This window comes from Rousettus aegyptiacus, unplaced genomic scaffold (genome assembly GCF_014176215.1).
Source record: "Rousettus aegyptiacus isolate mRouAeg1 unplaced genomic scaffold, mRouAeg1.p scaffold_m13_p_10, whole genome shotgun sequence".
NCBI classification, from domain to species: Eukaryota; Metazoa; Chordata; class Mammalia; order Chiroptera; family Pteropodidae; genus Rousettus; species Rousettus aegyptiacus.
This window is the reverse complement of record NW_023416285.1, coordinates 7,143,879-7,159,457: the sequence shown is the minus strand read 5'-3', so window position 1 is coordinate 7,159,457 and position 15,579 is coordinate 7,143,879. Positions and strand designations below refer to the sequence as shown.

The following is a 15,579-nucleotide window of genomic DNA, read 5'->3' as shown; positions in this document are numbered from 1 at the left end:
AGCTCACATAAGCAAGACACAGCCACGAATCTTCCATCTGATCCGCACTCCTGGTGGGCGAGGTCACTTGTGTTCTAGGCGCAAATCTTTCTATTTAAGCCAAGTGTGTGCCACTGAATTTGCACATGTTCAAGGATGTCGCCATATCCTTCCTTTTGCCTCTAGTCAGGACAACGTATCACACACGTCCCAGACAGAGAGACCATGAGAAAGAGGAGCTTAAGCGTTTGCCACTGGAGGGCCTTTGTTGTTCAGACCCATCAGAAGAACCAGCCCCGCCAACAGTAAGCGTGGTAGACTGTACCTTATCAGTAAGAAATTTTGCCTTGCTTCTCTGGCGTCTTGCAAGATACTGGTCATACAACTGGGCCAGCTTGGCTGCCAAAACATGCTCTCGGCTAAAACAGGGATGATGAGTGAAGATCAACCCTGAAATATCAATGTCCAGTTGGAAGTTACCAGGAGGGTCTCCAGATCCAATCATGTGTTGACTTCTGTGCACATATCTGACTGCCTGCCGGAGAGAGCAGAGGGTGGGGGGGGAACAGTTAAGACCGATCTAATGAGCAATGGGAAGTCGGTCAGATACAAGGTACGTCCTACCCCGGGCAAGCGGGGGGAGCCATGCTCCATTCCCAATTTCCTGGAGGTTTTCAAGGCCTGCTCTTTTCTGAATACTTGAAAAGTAAAACGAAAGACAAGGAGTGAGAAAAGAAACCATTTCGACGTCGCTTCCGAGGTCTTTATAAACTTTCTGTCTCCCAACTCGTCATCCTAATCTTTGTCATGCAGACTCTCCCTGTTTCTTGAAATCTTGGGTTTTATCGCTGATGACCTTCACATTCTTTTCGTGAGAGAAGCGCAGATTCCAGTCCAAGCCGCTCACTCTCTGGATCATGGGTATACGCTCCGCGGGCAAAGTCACAGGCGGAGGGGGCAGTGGAGCCACAGACTGTGTGGAAAGTCGGCCTGGGAATGTCTGCGGGGACTTCCTGGGGCTTGCGGTGCGCAGTGAGTCAGGTATGTCTATCTCTGCTTTTACTCCGCAGTCTCCGAGACGGTCTCCGTCTCTCACGGCCGCTTCTGCGGGAACCTCGTTTCTGAGTGTGGGCAGCTCCAAGGTGGAGAGGAGACTCTTGGGTTTTGTGTCTTCACACTGCCTATGATCAGGATGTGGGGTTTGAGACACATTACTCAAGCCTCCCTTTTTGCAGGGGGTGCGGCTTTGGGGAGCTATTTATATTACTCGGAAAAGGATAATGTCAGCTGATGTAACACAGGTGTATTGTTTACAAGTTATGAGGTTATTTAAACGGGGGCTGTAAAAACCCGAGTCAGAACTGAAGCTTCCATCCCTGAGACTGTACGTAACACCTTCATTTAACTCTCCTTCATGGAATCATGTGAGATGCTGATTCGGGGCCAGAAGCCTTGGGTTCTAGCTCTGGCTCTAACTTGCTCCGGAACTCTGGGCTGGTTACTACACGTCTGTGTGCCTCCATTTCCACCTCTGTACTTGGAATGTTACCTAGGTCACCTGGGCTTTGCCTCGCCTTTCCTCAAATTTGGTCTCGGTTCCAAGAGGACTTCCATCGCCTGGTTTTACCCTTAGTGCGACTGACGGTGTCTGCATCCGCCTCTGGCTTCTGCGCATTCCCCAATTAGTTCAGCACTTCTTACGGAGACGGAGAAGATTGACTCCCTCAACATCCTACTCTCCCTAGTAACTACTCTTCTATTTTCTAATCTTAACCTATAACTTAGTTATAGGATGGACAGATGAAGAGATAGACTAATGGATTATTAGATATATTCACAAATTGATGCTGCCTCGATCACTAATGAATTATATCATGTATCTTTGTCATATAAGCGAATCGATGATAAATCCCTCAGGGACTGGGACTTAGGTTTATGCTTGTTTTGTAAATCTACTACCAGGATCACATTTCTGCACAAAGTGGCCACTTGTTAATACTGGTCTAGAATGGCAATATTTTATAGAAATTATAATTTCAAAAAGGGCGTACCCACAACGATCCTGTAAGGTAGAGGAGGAGATGATTATTATTTCTATTTTTCAATTAAGGAAACAGGTCCGGAGAGGGACAGGGACCGGCCCAAAGCCACAAACTAGTCAGTAGAAGATCTGACCCAGCTCAGATTTTCTGACTTGGGCCTGGTTTTTCTCTGTTCATCACCCACTTTATAGAACGATCATCCTATCCCCTTGATCAGTGTTGAAATCTTACAAATTTATAATTACATGAGTTTCCGTAGGAGCCGATCCTTGCTTTAGCACTTCGGGAAAGCAAGGGCGTTATAATTAAACATGAACTTGGTCTGTTTAGCACAGCCAGCACTTACGGAGCTATTTCAAGTGTTTACATGTACTGTCTCAACCCATCTGCACGACAATCCCGGAGGTAGAGCTATTATTATGCCCACTTTACAGATGAGGAAATTGCGGCAAAGAGGGATCAAGGGCCAAGTTCTGCCAAGGAGTGGTCCAGCCAGGACTCAAGCCAGCAGCGTGATAGCAGAGCTTAGAGAAATACAATAAAAAGGATTTGCAAGGATAGAAAACCTCTAGTTATTGCAGTGAGTGGGAAGTAATCCTGCAGCATATGTAAGATGACAGAAAGCAAAGGAGGAAAATACAGACAACTAACCCGAATATGCAAACAAAGATGCTAACTTAGCTATTCCCACTGGGGGAACTCACTCCTAAGGTCACGAAGGGATTAGGTGAACACAGAAAAATCACTCTTACAAATATGCTGCTGTTTGTTCTTTATGTGTAAGATAGTGAATTATAAAAAATAAGATCAAAGTCGAATGTTACCAATGCAGCACGCCAAGCTATTCAAGAAGGGAAGCACTTGCAAGCAAATTCCTGTGTTAAAAATGCAGAGGGGAATTTACCTTTTTATACAGCGTTTCAAGTTCCGCCTTAACGTCTTGCTCCCGTGTCAACACTGGTGGCCTGGATGGAAACGGCTTGATGGGGTTCGGCAGTGCTAGGATCCGGCCATCATCTCCGAACCATTTCCTCCCCTGGGGAGCAAGCAGAGGGAAGGACAACATTGTCTTCTAATTGCACAGAAAATGGTTTACAAAACCAAACGACCTTTGCAGGGAAATGCTGTGCCCACCATATACATCTCATGTACCTTCTTCCTTTTCCAAAAGATTTTCTCAAATCCGTTTCCATTAGAAATTGAGTCTTCTCAATTCCTCCCCACAATTATGTAAGACATAGTTCTCCCCTCCAAAAACAAACAAACAAAAAAGCTTAAGAAAAAGCTTAAATGAATGCTTACAAAAAAATGTATTTTCTATTCATTAAAAATTTAAAGGAAAAAAAAAACATAAAAGAAATTTGAGAACATCCTGTCTTTGTGGACCATTAAACATTTCTGTCGATTGGGAAAAGGTTGCCAATATCTGATTTGGCAGACACCCGGATCCAGCCAGCAGAAGGGTTGTGAGCAGTGGACAGACTGAGCTGTCTGAGGGTCGCTAAGTGCACTGAGAGACAAATTTAAAAAAAAAAAAATGGAACCACTGTGTGTAGATACCCTTGAGAGGAAATGGGCTCAATGCCGTGGTGGCCGCTCCATCAGGAGAGAGCCCCTCGGCGTCCCCGGGGGCCCCATGGAGCAGGACGGAGCTTACAGGCTCCTGCTCCAGCAGTCTGTTCTCCATGATGTTCTGAGCCGTGCGTGGCACCTCCGGGCGTGTTCCGATGTAGAGGCCTTCGTCCTCCAGGTACCTGGGCTGCACGTTCTCGGGAAGCTTCTTATACGTAGGCACTGGACAGTTCGTAAAGAAAACACAGCGGCGTTAGCACCGACCCAACGTTTCCAACTGCGACTTGGTGAATTAAAGCTGTCGCCCGAGATTTCGCGTCCATTCTTGGAAACTGCACGCTTTCCAAACGGACGTCGGGAAGCAGAGCTGAGGTCAATGTGGCTACTTGGACCATCGCGTTGTAGAATGATGAAATATTCAATACCTAAGTGGCCAGCGTGGCAGACTGCGAGGAGCATGTCATGTGAATCACAAGACCAGCTCGGCTGCTCCTTGGGGGGCTCAGTTTGGGGTGGGCACCCCTTCCAACTCTCCTGCTCTGGAGGAATGACCATGTCTATTTCACTGGGTTCTTGGAAGGATTCGGTGAGGTAAAGTGTGGGAATGTGCTTTGTAAATTGAAAAGCGTGTTTGGCCAACGCTAACCATGACCTCATTCGGCCCCTCACCCTTTGATTCATTCACAGAACAAATGTTCGCTAGGGGCCTCCCTGTGCCAGGCACTTGGGAGACGCTGAGGGGTCAGCGGGAGTGACAGGGAGCAGAGGTAAGCTAAGGGCTGAAGATCCTGTCACAGAGCCTTAAATGCACCGAAGGAAATACAGAGGTGGGGGTGGTGACGGAGGAGGGCCGGGAGGGGACACACTTGGGATAGAGCAGTGCTTTAGAAAGCCTTTCCTCGAGGCCACGCATCTGCACTGACACCTGAAGGCATATTTGCACAAAGGAATAGCGTGTACTAAGGAGTGGGTGTTTGAGAACAGAGAAACTTCCAGAATGCCTGGGTGTAGTGAGCAGGAGCAGGTGGCTGTCAGTGGGCAGGAGGGAAAGTCGGTCAGGGAGGCGCTGGGGTGTGTTCCAGGCGGGGTTGGGTCACTGAGGGCTCCTCCCTGGGGAGTGACCGCTGGGCTTGCTGCTGTGGCCAGAGGCGTGAGGGGAAATAAGAGAAGCCGAGAGGGGGGCAGAGGCTGACCTCTGGGAGTTGGGGTGTGATTCGAGAATTGACGATTAAGGGTGGAGACTCATTTTTGTTTCATAATTATCGTATTCTAAACCATGCCAAATCCCTGAATCCGATTTTCCTGCGTGTGGCCATTTGGACACTCTGCATCCCAAACCCATCCACAAAAATCAACGAATGCCAGCGTTCGCTGGAAAAGCTGCCCCTGAGTCCTTAAGAAAGTGGGGCAAACTATTATTTTACTGATTCTTCTCTTCTCCGCCCCCTCTATTCACGTATCTAGACATCCATCTACCACTAATCCAGTGATCTTCAAAATTTTTCATTAAAACATTTTTGGGCGCTCGCCCAATATCTGGATGTTTCTTTAGTATGCATGCACTATTGTGCAGACAAAATGAAATTAGGAAAGGATGAGATTAGAAATAAGCATAAGGAGAAGTCTGGATGTTTTCTTCCCCTGTCCCCGGGGCGAACACACTAATTTGGAAAACCATTCTCTAAATGGTAGCATGAACGACAGTAACAGAGGACGTTGTTCGTTTGTTTTTTTAAATCCTTGCTACGACTTCTTCAATGCTCAGAATGAAAATGCACACCCAGGGTCATCTCATAATTTCATGTCTTCAGGTGAGGCGTGGAGGGACTCACTCCAGGTCAGACCTCATGAAGGGAGAGCTGGGTCTGTGTGGCTCTCCAAGTCCAATTCACTTGGTCATGGGGTCGCCCCCTCACAGGGCCCTCCCCTGGCCCAGATCAGAGCAAGACCAGATCCAGGAGACGGAGCCGAAGCATGCTCCGATCCCCACTCGGAGCAGCCACAGAGTAGCCCCAACCCCTAAGCCTCTGCCCTGACTCCCAGTTCCCGGCCCTCCCCGAGTCGGCCGGGGGGACAAGCTCCATCCCAGCCCAGGTGGCTCTGGGGAGAGGCCTGGCAGTGAGTCCGCTGAGCAAAAGCACAAGTGACAAATCTCCGTGGCCCAAGCCACTGCGAATGCGTTTCTCTGTGCCCCCAGGCATCATGATGCATCGTGCCAGGTGCGTGGCCTCTGGAGCCGGCCACCCGGATGACAAACCTGCCTCCCTCACTTTACTGGCCAAGTTCTCTGAGATTCTACTTCTTCATCTGTAAAACCCGCATGAAAAACAACACCTCTCCAGCCTCGGCGCAGGGCCATGTTAGTTTGATACATAGCGAGTGCTTAAAAAAGTACTTGGAGTAAGTGCGCAGAATGTATTCACGGCTATTACTATTAGTATTATTGTATTATGGAAAAGTTATAACCTTTAGGCACTTTTGCCAGCTACCTACTTTAAAAGGTAATGTGGGATGGCCAACAAATGCCAATGCTTTGAACATATATGATTCAAAACAAACTATCCAAACCAAACGATCATTTATCCCTGGCCCACCCCTAAACTGGACCTCAGAACATGACGAATGGAAAGAAACCCAAGTCCAAGTGAGGCCAGCACTCGCCCCGCCCAGCCGGTGGAGGCTCTCACAGGACTCAGGCTGCATGGCTGTTATAAGTGTAAACTACTAGAACCGGGGAGACTCCTCAGGTGCATCAGGAGGAAAGGGAATGTTGGGGGTGCGGGGGAAGACTGAAGGGAAACCCAGGGCAGAAAAAAAGCAAGAGGCCATAACGAGGAGTTAATCAAAAGGTCCCTTTCCCCAGGGCAAGGCCTTCTCCACAGCTCCTCAAATCTTAGAATCTCCAAAGTCTTAAGTGTCCTTCCTTTGTGTGCTAATGAGATGACTCCCTACTGGTCTCAGGATGCGGGCTGGTGGCCAGGGAATCAACTCTGTGAGTAGAGGGTTGGGACTTTCTGCAACCCCTCCTCCCTCCACTCCTACCTCTGGGAGAGGAGAGGGACCCAGGGACTAGAGGGTAATTGATCGCCAATGGCAGTGATTTGGTACATTCCGTCTAAGTGATAAAGCCTACATGATAAAGCCTTGGTAAACATCCTACCGGAAGGGGTTGGGAGAGCTTCCTGGATTGCACATCCATGCCCCGTCCCACACACCTTTACCTGTATTCTCTATTGTATCTTTTATTATATAATAAACCAGTAGATACAAGTTAAGTGTTTCCCTGAGTTTTATGCACCGTTAGATCAAATTATCGAACCTGAAGAGGGAGTAGTGGGCAGTCTTGAGGGGCTGAGCCCTTGTCTGTGGGTTCCACTCCAGACCCAGGTAGATAGTGTCAGATTTAAATTGTAGGACACCCAGTTGGTGGAAAATTGGCTGGTATAGATAAATACACACACACAGTGGTCACAGAAGTGTTCTAGAAGTATTGGGTGTGAGCAGAGAATCAAACAGAGTTGTTCCTTTTCAACCTCAGAAAAGCCTGAGTCTCCTTCCTCTCAGCTCCCAACACCGGTTGGCGGTGTGACGGGGGGCCTCCCACGCACCCTGGACTTCTGCCGTCGATTCGTGTTGGTCGAATAGGCGTTTTTCCACGTTCCACATTTGTGTGTGTGTGTGTGTGTGTGTCTATGTGTGTGTGTGTGTGTGTGTCTAAACATATTTCTTGATTTTTAAATCAGATTAGAAGTTGGGATCAGTGGCGAAAATCAGGCACCTTAGACACCTGCTGTATTTCATTTGAAGGAGAACGGAGCTGAGCGGGAAGGTAGGAGGAGCTAGTACCTGTCAGCCTGCTGGGTACGAACAGGACTTCTCTCTCCTTCTGCAGCCGGACACGGACGCTTTCGTAGTCTGCAGGTCTCACTGCCACGGACTCTCCAGCCGCGTGCTCCAAGTCCAGTAAGAAATCCTCGGCGTCCTTGTCTTCCTCATCCTGCGTTAAGTTCAAAAAATAACATGAATCATGTTAATGAGTTTACACAGAAAAAAATAATCAGTGATGACATTAAACTCACCAAACACTAGACCCTACAATAAAGTTACCCTTTCCTTTCATTTATCTTTTTGTTTAAATGAAAGGTTTTCATATTTACCAAGTGGATTTTTCATTTTTTGAGGAACCGCCATACTGTTTTTCATAGAAGCTACACCATTTTACATTCCCATTGGCAATCCACGAGGGTCCGATTTCTCCACATCCTTGCCAGTACTTGTTAATTTCTTTCCTTCCTTCCTTCTTTCTCTCCCTCCCTTCCTCCCTCCTTCTCTCTCTCTTCCTTTCTTCCTTCCCTTTCCTTTCTTCCTCTCCTCCTCCTTCTTTTTCTTCTCTCTCTCTCTTTCTCTCTCTCTCTCTCTTTCTCTCATTTTTAGGTGAGGCAACCCTTGGTTGACTTCACAGATTGCAAGGACCTTGTCAGCTTTTGACTCATTTTTTTATTTTTTACACCTACAGCACCTGGTCTTCCTAGGTGGTCTCCCATCCAAGCACTAACTAGGCCGAATCCTGCTTAGCTTCCAAGATCAGACGGGATCGGGCTTGTTGAGGATAGCATGGCCACAGACTGCTTTTCTCTTTTTTTAAATAATAGCCATTCTAATTTATCTAAAGTAGTATCTCACTGTGGTTCATTTGTTTTGCTTTTTAGTTTGTGGTTTTGAGTGCCTTTCTCTAATGGTTAGTAACATCAAGCATCTTTTCATGTGCTTGTTGGTCATTTCTTCGTAGAGGTGTCTGTTCAAGTCCTTTGCACGTTTTCGTACTGGCTTATTTTGTCTCACACGCGCCCCCCACAATTATGGAATCCGAGTCGTGGCGTGGGTGTAGTAGGGTTGTGGGGAAGGAAAGCTAGTTTTCACACGCTCGAGAGAGGTCAACATTCTGCAGCTGAAATGCACACGAATCATCGTGTGGAGCCTAGTAAGAAACATCTGCAAGCTGCATTGTCCTGCCTTTTTTTTTGCCCACAAGAGAAAGATGGACAAGTCTAGTCAAGACCCTTACTACCCAGATTGTGAGATGAAATCAAAGGCTACAGGAAGTACTGGAAAGAACCTAGTACTCCCACTGTTTTTGACTAAGACGTGGATGAGCTGCTCTGGGTGCTGGTGGCGGGGTTGTCCTCGGCCACTCTCTTCCCGGCTAGGATGTGGTCACTGCCCTCCTCGTCACGTCATCGTCACCGCCACCATAATACGAAATACCGGTTCGTTTGCTCCTTCCGGCGCAGGCGGCTCTTCTTCCTCTCCTTCCTCCTCCTCTCGATGCGCTCCTCTGTCTTTACGTTTTGCTTTTGGTTTTTCCTCGGATTCTTCTGGTTCAGGATCAAAGTTGAAAGTGAAGAAGTTGTAGGCTTCTTCGGCAGAAGGGAAGCCGGGCGGCACCTAAGGGGAAGGAGCAAGCGCTAGGACTTCAGATTTTAAAAGCCGAAATGAGCTCTGCACAGTTCACCGACAGCCGGCTCGATGCCGATGGCACCAGGCGCATTGCAGGCATCGTAAGCGTATTACCTTTGTCGAAGGTACAAGAATGCTGGCGGTGAGCTTTAACAAGTGCGGGAGGCAGCTGGTGGCCTCCTTTAATAAGTATCTTTAATGAGTTACTTTTTTATAAACCAGCTATCATTTACCCTCCCACCAGCACATAAATATATAATTTATAGCAGTATTTATAACAATATAAGCTTTAGAGAGGATGAATAAAATGCCAAAAAGTGATTCATTGTTTTATAGGTCAATGCTGAGATAGTTTTATTTAATTATGAGCAATACAAGATTGTTAACCTCGTTTTTAAAAAAATGAGATTTTTTTTTTTTTGGTTTTGCTTCTTCCTGAGTTAGTATCCTCCCCACTTTTTTCCGTAATGAAAGTTCGTACAACCTCAGTGCTGAACAGACAGTCTTATCACTAACATTTCCTGCCCCTCCATGCACTTCCTGGCCCCAAACCCGCCAGCACTCCAATCTCTCCACAGCTGGATTCTAGGATTTTGACAGTAGGAATCATACTTTCTCACACATTTTTCTTGCATACTCCACGGCCATAGGACTCAGTTCACGTATATCGTCATCTCTCGCTGGATGTTTTTGAAAAACACGAACGAACCAACAGAAAGCACGATTTAAAGTATGCATAATGGAAAACAAGCGTGGTTTAAAAAGACAGGGTTTCTCACCTGGGGTTTAGACTTGATTTTTCGTACAGCATCACGAAACTTTACTCTTGAATAGCTTTGGGAGTCATCTTCTTGTTGAGTTCTTTGTACTGCTCTACCTGGCTAGATGAGTAGAAAAAAAAAAAAAAAGATAGATATTGTAAAACAAGCATTAACTCTTCAGAGCACCCTTCCTAAGGAAGGAAATGCTGACAAACGTCAAACGTATTTGAAGGTTAAGTTTACTGACTATTTCCCTAGTCAGCTCTGTCTCCCTCAGGGCTAAACAAATATAAAATTCTATACTCGTGAAACCCTAAAGGGAAAAGTGTTATTTCACGTACAGATCAATAGATTTTCCAGTTCGGAGACGATCATTTCCAAACGGTCTATGAAGGAAAGCACCCCCCATGCCCGATGGTCAGTCAGTCCGACACGGCACATGGCCTGCCCTCCGCGTGAGCCTGGGGCTGAGCCGCCTCGCTGGAAGCCAGGCCTTCTGCCTACACTGGCCGGGTACGCTCGCATTCATGAGGGTGTTCCTTCTTCCCTCCGCTAGCCAATCCACCTGGTCCCGTTCCCACCTGTCCTCGTCTGTCTTCTAACCCACCCCTCCTAGCACCTAAGTGCTCCTCCTTGTTCACCTAGCACCCACGGAACCACCCTGCGCCTCCGCTGTCTGTTAACATGTCTGCCATGCCCGCCGGGTTCCTTGAGGGTGGTGGGCCGTCGCTGTCGTCACTGTGAGTTCAGGACCCATTGGAGTTTCCCACAGGCGCTGGCTGGACAACAGGTAGTTAAAGAATCAGATCACGGGTAACCTGGGACGCTGACCCAGGCCCACGAATAGAGACACTTCGGTCAGGTCTAGTGGAGGCCGAGGACTCATGTTCTGCATTATTTTCTACCTGGGCATTTGTGTGTTCTTGGAGATTTGTGTTTGGCTATGTTCTCTTATCGGAAGTTGCTGAGTATAAAGTGAAAAGAAATGCAGTAGGGAGAAAGCAAACGCAGGTTTGTGTTGGTGAATTTAGATTATGGACCAAAGTATTCTCCTTTTCTCTCTGACGTTCCTGCTTCTAACCAATACCTATCTAGAGAGGGCTTTGCCATGTGGCAGGCACTGTTTGCAACGCTGTAACATGTATGAACTCATCGAATCCTCCAAACAATACCAATATTTAAGCTCTGCCAGTATCCGCGTTTTGCAGAAGTGGAAAGTTGGGTCCAGAGAGTCGATAAGTTACGTGTCCAAGGTCACACAGCTAGCGGGCGAGCTTGCCAGCATTTAACGCTGGACAGCTGGGAGCCAACACCTGAGTTCTTTGTGTGCTATAATCTTTGCTCTGTAGGCTATAAATGGGCTGCCTTTCAGATATTCCTCTTAGGCTGAAGTATATACGTGAAGAAATGTGCTTCTGAATGAGATATTCCGTTAGAAACCTGAGATCAAGCCTAGAGACGAGGCAGTTGGTTTTGCTGCACATCCATGAAATGGCTTGAGGGATATGGATAGATCCCCTCATAATAAATATATAAGTCAAGGTTCTGCTCATAAAGAGAAATAAATACCCCGTAAGCCAAGGTAGTAATCATGCTTCTGAAACTTCCGGTTTTATTTGGGATGTCGTACTCATGGCCCACGGACAAGTGAGAGTCAGTTATCAATCAGGAGGTACAAGCGATCAGAACCCCCTAACAGTAGTCCACTTGGACAGATGCTGAGACACACAATAGCCAAATAACCAAAGTGTTTGTGTCGAGCCGACGGGATTTTAGCTAGTTTTTCTTCAGTTTCTGATATTTTTAAATCATGGCTCTTACAAGGAGACAATACATTGGAATTAAAGGAACATGGCTCCCCAGTAGAATGCAGTAGCAAACTGTCACAAAGCCATTTCCTTAGGCCCACTGAATGATCCCACTCAAGAGCTGTGGCCCCCGAGCTCGCTGCAGCTTTTCCGATAAGCATGCTATCTTTGGCTTATTTGGGACGCATAAAGATTCCATTTTTAGAACGTCTCGGCACAGCAAAAGAAAAAGCATCATTTAAGCAAACAATGTTTGTGCTACCGAGATGTTACCGTATAAGCTCGCGCTTCTTTGTCTCGGGGGTGAAAAACGGCCCAACCATTGCCACCAGCAGCGACGAACCGTGGGTGAGACCGGCCAGCATTTCACCGAGCCACGCGCCCTGCCGTTCCTTCGGTTCCTTCTCCTAATCTCTCTTACATGCGTGTCCTGCAGTCACATCCCTGACAAGCCTTTCTGTCTTTCGCTGGCTTTCTCCTTCCCCCAGGGGCCATTACTATAAGTTTTTCTCCAAGCGTCAAGACCCTCCGCTTTCAGTCTTTTCCCTCAGGAGGCGAAGGCGTTCTCAAAACTTCCAAACTGCTTCCTTAACCTGTTTCTCCACGCCTGGGCCCTTCCTCTACTCACATCTCCAAGGTGACCTGCTAGCACCTCAGATTTGAACAAAAATCACTCCGGTGCATTCAAACCGCCTCCCTGCCCGATCACCGACAGCCCTGCACGGTTCCTTTGTGTGATGTTCAATGTCCCCACCATCTGACCTCGCTCTCCTCTCTGTCTCTCTCTCTGTCTCTCTGTCTCTCTGTCTCTCTGTCTCTCTCTCTCTCTCTCTCTCGGAGATCCGTGGACCCAGCAGGTCAGAGCTGTGAGACAGACTGGGAATGAGATAGAGCTGGGAGGGGATCCTGGCTCCCCCACAATCATGCTCCGTGACCTGGGGACAGCTGGGCAGCCGCTCTGAACCTGTCTGCTCATCTGTCAAATGGGAACGGAAGTAACAGCACCCACCCCACCGGCGTTTCGGATAACGACATGTGATAGGATGGGGAAAAGACTTGGCAAAATGCCTGTCACCGAGTAGTACTCCGTGAATGGCGGCCATTACAGTTATTAACAAGGACTTCACGCCTCCTCTGTGCACAGCTCTGCTCTGGAACTTGTGTCGGAAACGTGATCTTTGCTTTGCTGTCTTCGAGAACAAAGCGGAGACGGCCTGTTTCTCACCTCCGCGCCAAAGTCGGTCTCCGAGTCTCTCTCGCTGGGGCTTCGTAAGCGTCTGGGCTGAGGCGTGGGAATGTCCTGCAGCAACGCACTTTCTGCCTTGGACTAAAAAGTCAAACAGAAAATTACTGCTCCATAAGGTCAGGAACGCTGTGAAAACCGGCCATCGACGCAGTGGACCCAAATCAGCAAAAGAGGCACGCTCTGTCTCTAAGAGCAAGTGCAGTGGCTTAGAAAAGTGACATTAAGTTCTTCCTAGGAATGATCTCCCTCTGCTCCGGTGTCCGATACGACATTAGCATTTAAATCGCGAAAAACACGTTTGACGGTAACCAAATCCCCACGGTTCCGAGCGAACGAAGCCGGCTAGACGAGACCCGAGGACTCGCAATCAGCCCCGAACAAAACATCCTCTCACCCTCGCAGCTTGTAATTTCTCTCTCATCCGTCCCCTCATGAAAAATTCTGCAAAGCCTGTTCTGGAAGCCGAAGGAATCGGAGGTAAGTCTAAAGAAAGATATAAGAAAATTACTTTAAAAAAACAAAACAAAACACATTTTTTTTTTTCCTAAAGGGAAGATTAGGTTAAAAAAAAAAAAATCAGAGAATGTAATTTTGTTTTGCAGATTTGGAACTTTACGTAAGTAAATGTGAAATAACACTGACCACGGTCCATTGGATTATAATAAGCACATGTCTCGGCGTCTTTGAGGCCGATAGCGAAATCTCGGTCCTGCCTGAACTGTCATGTCAACTGAGCTAAGAATGAAGTGGATGACATGTGACTATTCAAGACCAGACACCCTCGCCGGTTCAGTTACCGCGGGGAGAGGCTCTCGACTTTGTTGATTAGAGGACCAGCCTTGTCAGGTGAGTGGATGGCGAATGAGCTCGGGGTTTCGGGGTTCACCTCAATAGCGCCGATACCTTTGACCAGAGAAACCCTATTTACAGGCTCAGACAACAGCCCCGGGCTACGGCGTGGCGATGACATACATTTTGCACGTAGTAACAAACGCGTGTGTAAATACCATGAAGTGTTGCGCAGCTGTTACGCGTCGGGCACCGCGACACGCGTGTTAAGCGGGGCTTCTCGTCAGTCTGATGCCAGGAACCTCGAGGACGGGGACTCCGAGGCCCTCCGCGGTGAGTGGCCGGCTGGCTGTACGGTCACACGCGGAGGGTGTGGGATGTGCGAGGTTTGGTCCCGGTTCTGTCGTTGCCAATGCTCAGAACCGTGACGAAAGAGGCGGCAACAGAACCAAGCATTTGGGGGGACGGAAGGTCGCCATGCTCGGAGCCGAGGGGCTCTATGGGGTGAAGCAGGAGATGAGACTGCAGGAGTTTGGGGTGCAGTTGCGGGGAACCTCGGATGCCACATTAGGAGTCTAGAACATATTCTCTGAGCAGTGGGGACATCTTGAACGACGTAGAGGGCAGAGCTTCCCCTGAGGTAGGGGTGGCTGGGGTGCAGGGGGAGAGGCGCCGGGGACCCCAGCTGGGATGTCCTGACCAAGCGAAACGGGAGGGAGTCAGTGGGCGCAGCTGAGAAGAGGCCGCGAGATGGAAGGGGCAGCAGGACCCGGCGAGGACAGGGCTGCACCCTCTGGGCGCCTGTCGCACCTGTAGATTCTCAGGCCGCGCCCCCCACCTGCTGATGCAGGAGGTGGAGCCCAGCGAGCAGGCGATTCAAACGCACACTCGAGCGGGAGGACCCTGGCTCAGAGAGAGAAGGCGAAGGTGGATTTGACTGAGGTGGTTAGAGGGTGGCGGGGGAGAGAGAGAGACGAGGAGGCAAAGCCAGGCTGGGTGACCCCGCGGCGAGCTTGTCTGGGTCTGAGGTGCGGGTCGGTGTGGAGTGTGTGTGTCAGGCTCGAGGAGGGTCTGGGCCTGAGGACGAAGACTCTGGGAGCACCGACTGCCACCTCGGCGAAGGCGGCCCTGGTGAGAAAGCCTGTCTGCCGCTCGCGGGCATCGGTGCCGTGAAAAGTGGAAGGCTCACACGTGCAGGAAAAAGAGGAGGCCGGATGGTTCATCCGAAGGAGAAGGAAAAGCGGCCGCGAGAAGGAAGCGGTGGCAAGCCGCGGCCTCTGCCCGCAACGGGCTTGCAGGTCGCCATGGCATCCGCTTTGTGCAAGCGGAGGCCGTGGTCCCCGGCCTCAACGCCTCCTCTGCGGCGTGGCCACTCGGTCTCTTAGGCTCTGCTTTCTTCCTTTTGTGTGATAAGAAAGACATAAAATCTTGCTTATATCAGGATCCAGCACAGAGGCATGAGATAATCACAGGGAAGATTGCAGTCTTGTATGTGTGGGCTGAGGTTCACATTCTTTAAGAGAACCTCGATCAGCTCAGTGAAACGGCCTGTGGCATTCTTTCAACTCGCTTCAAAGAAGTCGAGTCATTGCTTTCCCTTTTAAAGACCATGTGGCTGCGGTAGATCTTACCCCCTGTTGTCTAGACTCGGAGACCCGAGACTTCTCCTGGATTGCATTCGCCACTCTCTTCTATTAATACATAGAATAAAGTCATTCTATGAATAAATAATGCACCCCAGATGCCATGGCCCCCAGCCACACAGGGCAGGTACACGGTCAGCGTCACTAAACGTGTGTGGACGGCTGGGAGCGTAGGGAGGGTTTCTGGTCTGAACTTCCCACGGCCGATTCCCCACTAGCTTCTGCCCCCAAAGAGAAATCCGTTCATCGTTAACAGGAAATGCCTTTGAACATGAAAAAGCT

General features: G+C 48.8%; 1 protein-coding gene and 1 pseudogene across 4 annotated transcripts in view; both read right to left on the bottom strand.

Annotated features, from left to right (window-relative positions):
• Positions 1 to 15,579, bottom strand: part of CC2D2A (coiled-coil and C2 domain containing 2A) — a 93,985-nt gene that overhangs the window by 58,168 nt on the left and 20,238 nt on the right. For all 4 annotated transcript variants that reach the window (XM_016138412.2, XM_036227523.1, XM_036227525.1 and 1 more), the window contains 8 exons: positions 13,260 to 13,348; positions 12,845 to 12,946; positions 9,830 to 9,931; positions 8,859 to 9,038; positions 7,440 to 7,590; positions 3,679 to 3,815; positions 2,926 to 3,057; positions 305 to 514 (listed from right to left, as the gene is read on the bottom strand). In XM_016138412.2, coding sequence (XP_015993898.2) covers positions 305 to 514; positions 2,926 to 3,057; positions 3,679 to 3,815; positions 7,440 to 7,590; positions 8,859 to 9,038; positions 9,830 to 9,931; positions 12,845 to 12,946; positions 13,260 to 13,348 — 1,103 coding nt within the window. The remainder of the gene's footprint in view (positions 1 to 304; positions 515 to 2,925; positions 3,058 to 3,678; positions 3,816 to 7,439; positions 7,591 to 8,858; positions 9,039 to 9,829; positions 9,932 to 12,844; positions 12,947 to 13,259; positions 13,349 to 15,579) is intronic.
• Positions 8,101 to 8,219, bottom strand: LOC118609094 (annotated as a pseudogene).